The sequence below is a fragment of the Dendrobium catenatum genome, unplaced genomic scaffold (genome assembly GCF_001605985.2).
Source record: "Dendrobium catenatum unplaced genomic scaffold, ASM160598v2 original_scaffold_185157, whole genome shotgun sequence".
In the NCBI taxonomy this organism is placed as follows: Eukaryota; Viridiplantae; Streptophyta; class Magnoliopsida; order Asparagales; family Orchidaceae; genus Dendrobium; species Dendrobium catenatum.
The window spans coordinates 1-3486 of record NW_021503575.1 but is presented as its reverse complement, the minus strand read 5'-3'; the positions used below and the strand labels follow the sequence as shown (position 1 = coordinate 3486).

At 33.0% G+C, this 3486-nt stretch overlaps 1 protein-coding gene across 1 annotated transcript; it reads left to right on the top strand.

The window, feature by feature from the left end:
- Positions 1–533: 533 nt before the first annotated feature.
- Positions 534–1853, top strand: LOC110101804 (RNA pseudouridine synthase 4, mitochondrial; the record flags this gene model as incomplete). The annotated part of the gene is given in 3 exon segments (XM_020829867.2): positions 534–639; positions 1279–1325; positions 1427–1853. Coding segments are annotated over 3 exon segments (501 nt in total), but the record flags the coding sequence as incomplete, so codon positions are not given.
- Positions 1854–3486: the final 1633 nt, after the last annotated feature.

Sequence of the window (3486 nt, the reverse complement as noted above, 5' to 3'; positions counted from 1 at the left end):
TCCTTATCTTGCCACCCAAAGTGAGGGGATTATTTTTCAAAACCACTCTCATTCTTTATTGGGATGGCTTCTTTTAGTCAAGAATTCACTAACTAGAATTACATTGAATTGAAAATGACGTAGCTTTTCTTTTAGTCAAGAATTCATTTGAACAATTTAAACCATGCTCATGATGGAAATTTGACCAGAATCAGGATTCTTCGACACTGGTCATGACTAGAATTAGTTTACTTATTTTCTTCTCAAATTACAAGCTGTAAAGAAGCATATAATATTCAATATAAGCCACTATCTTATTAATTGTTTTAATATTTCAAATACCTTATTACTGATTTATTGAAAATCCATTATTACTTGATTTGCTTAAGCACCCCCAGCTTTCTTTCTAATCTAATATTTAACGTTGGTTGACTAGAGTAAGCTTTGTTCTAACTTTTGTCAATTTCTCTATGCTTTGTTTTGCTATATATGTAGTTTCACGGTAATTTTTGAACTAGATTTTTGCTCATTAGTTTAACCAATAAGAATTTCAGATTGTTTTGGAAGATGGCAAGTCAGAGCGAATCACTGTTATAAAAGAGAGGCCTGCATCCTCGCAGCATGCTTTAACGGAGTATAAAGTGATCAAAACTTCAAACGGTCAGTAAATAAATTCTCTAACAAGTAGCTTTTCACTTTATAAAAAGCAGTTTAGCATCTTTTAGGCTCTTTGAAGTGGCTGCGAGTAACACAGCGTTTTCAACCAATATGATCATGTTTATGTAGCGGTTTATCTGAAGTGCCAACCATTGTGGAACTTCACATTCACTATAGCCAGCATTCTTGACCTTTAGGGGCTGTTTGGTAGCAGGATTTAGGCCGAATTTGAGGCAGAATTGGGCGAAATCCAGCTAAACAGCCTAATAAAATGCAAAACCAAATCTCACGGCAAATGAAAGCCGCCGTAGGCGAAAAATTCCGCCTTCCGTGCTAAATCCTAGATTTCCCAAATTCTGCTTTTTGTCGGATTTACGAAATCCTCCGGCTCTATTGGCGCGGGAAAGAAGAAACTCCGCTCAAAATTTTCAACCTACTTAAATCCTGTATGGAATAGCCAAACTGTCACGTAGGATTTAACAGGATTTATCATGAATGTTACCAAACAGTTTTCAGAATTTAATCCCCTCAAGATTTCCTAAATCCGGATTTAAAGGATTTATGAAATCCTACTTAAATGAAATCCTGTGTGCTACCAAACAGCCTCTTACTTTTTCTTCAAATTTTTGTTCCCATTTACAGGCTATACATGGCTGGAGCTATGTCCCCTAACTGGTAGGAAGCACCAGGTACATTAAGACTGGAACATAAATTGCTCTTCTGCATTTCAACTATTGGGTTCGAAGGCTAATTCTTCCTCTACTTTCCTTCCCAACTTGAACAAACTAAGCTCCGAGTCCACTGTGCTGAAGTTCTCAGAACACCTATAGTTGGCGATTACAAGTACGGTTGGCATGCACACAAGAAATGGGAGCCAATTGTAATAGCTAAAACAGCAAAGCTCCCCAAAGAAAAACTTCCTTTTGGCCTCGACTTTGAAAGCGGAAGCATATCTGAGAAGCAGCCTCGCTTGCATCTTCACTGTAGGCAAATGATCCTGCCAAATATCGCTGAAGCTGTGCAGCATCTGGAGCCATTATCGACAACAAACTGTGACCTTGCAGGACTTGATGTGCTTGACTTGGTAGCTCCACTTCCTCCATATATGCTATTGAGTTGGGACATTCTCAGCTTTTAGCAATTATTATGTTGATTTTGACTTTGTTTGGACGGCTTTTTTATTGCTTCTTGAAATAACTTTCTACTACAAATTAAAAAATTTTGTATTGAAAAGCTATTTTAAGAAGCAATAAAAAATCGTTTCAAACGAAGCCTTTGTCTCTGATTATCTTAAGCCGGGTCATTTGGTAGCAAATGGTAGAATTAGGGAATGCTTTATGTAAGGTTCCATGTGGCCTTGGTAAACATACAAGCTTTCTTCTTGGGAAGGAAAAAAAAAAGTTTTCTAATCAGAACCCTATATTTCTTTTTCAGAAGACAGTATCCTTTGATTTGTTGATAGCAACATGCCTTAACAAAATAATTATTTGTATTCACCCATTTGTAATATGTTATGTGAAAATGAAACCATCATTGGATGGTTTGTGGAGTAAGAAGTTCATTCTAATTTTTAATTACATTCCATTCAATTAAATGATGGATTATGTCATATGTCATCATTTTCATTAGATATATCTCTAAATCTTAAAATTTTATAAGGGACATAAATTAGGTTTTGTGTGGGATGATTCTAGTTTTTTACAAAGTTAGTTGTGAAATTATTGTGGGGAAAGCAATTCATCTATTCTGTTTCCAACAATCAGTTTTTCATCTTAGACATTTTTAAAAAAATTATTAGAAAGCAACATATAAGTAGTAGTTAAATGAAATTGTGGTTGCTATTTAAAAGACAATGTGGCAAAAAGTTGACTTGAACGTGTTAAATTATTATGTGCAGTTACCGGATGTTGTTAGGAGGCCAATGAGGATGTGTCATATCACTAATTTACTGTGAGCCGTTATTGTGTATCGAGTGATGTGGCGCATCATGATTGGTTTTTAGACGGTTCAGTGATCACACGTAATAAGTTCTCCTTGAACATATCTTTAAATAATTATAAAAGTAAATCTATATAATATAAAAACAATCGTTTTATATTTTTTCATTTAATCTTAACTTAGGGTTCATATGGGATGACTATAGCTTTTTAAAAACGTGGTTCTAAAATTGATGTAAAGAAAAGAATTTTTTGGGAAGTCGTTTTAAAAAGTATTCCTCTAGTAAAAAAATTATTGAAAGTAAGAAAAAAATAATCATCAAATAAAAATTATGATTGCGATCTGAAAAGTAAAGTTTTAAGAAGACATTCCCAAATAAAGCATTTGCTCGATCAAATTCAAACTCCCCCAAATCCGAATTTGATTTGAGCCAAGCTCAGATTTCTTTCAAAAGTTGGTCTAATTTTTTATTGATCTCCAAATCAATTACACATTCCTATCTGTACATCTACCTTTTCAAACAAGCAATTTTTCAAAAATATATTTTAAAAGAAATAATTGTCTTTCATATGAACATATAAAATACCAAAATCCAACCAACTTTAACAAAATAAGAGAATAAATATGCATCTAACAAACTCTATCACCATAGAAGAAGACAGTCCATTAACAGAATATGACATTGCAGCATCCATAATTATTTCAGCTGAAGAGATCAAACAACTTCAACAGCTTCCGAAAGTAGCTCAGCAACTTCCAAACCAACTAAAAATAAATAAACATCCAAACAAAAAGAAATAAAAAATAAAAATTACATACATACCATTAATTTATTATGTATTTACATATTTCATATTTGATTTTTCTTATAATTATTTATATAATACATTAAATTATAAATAATATCATATA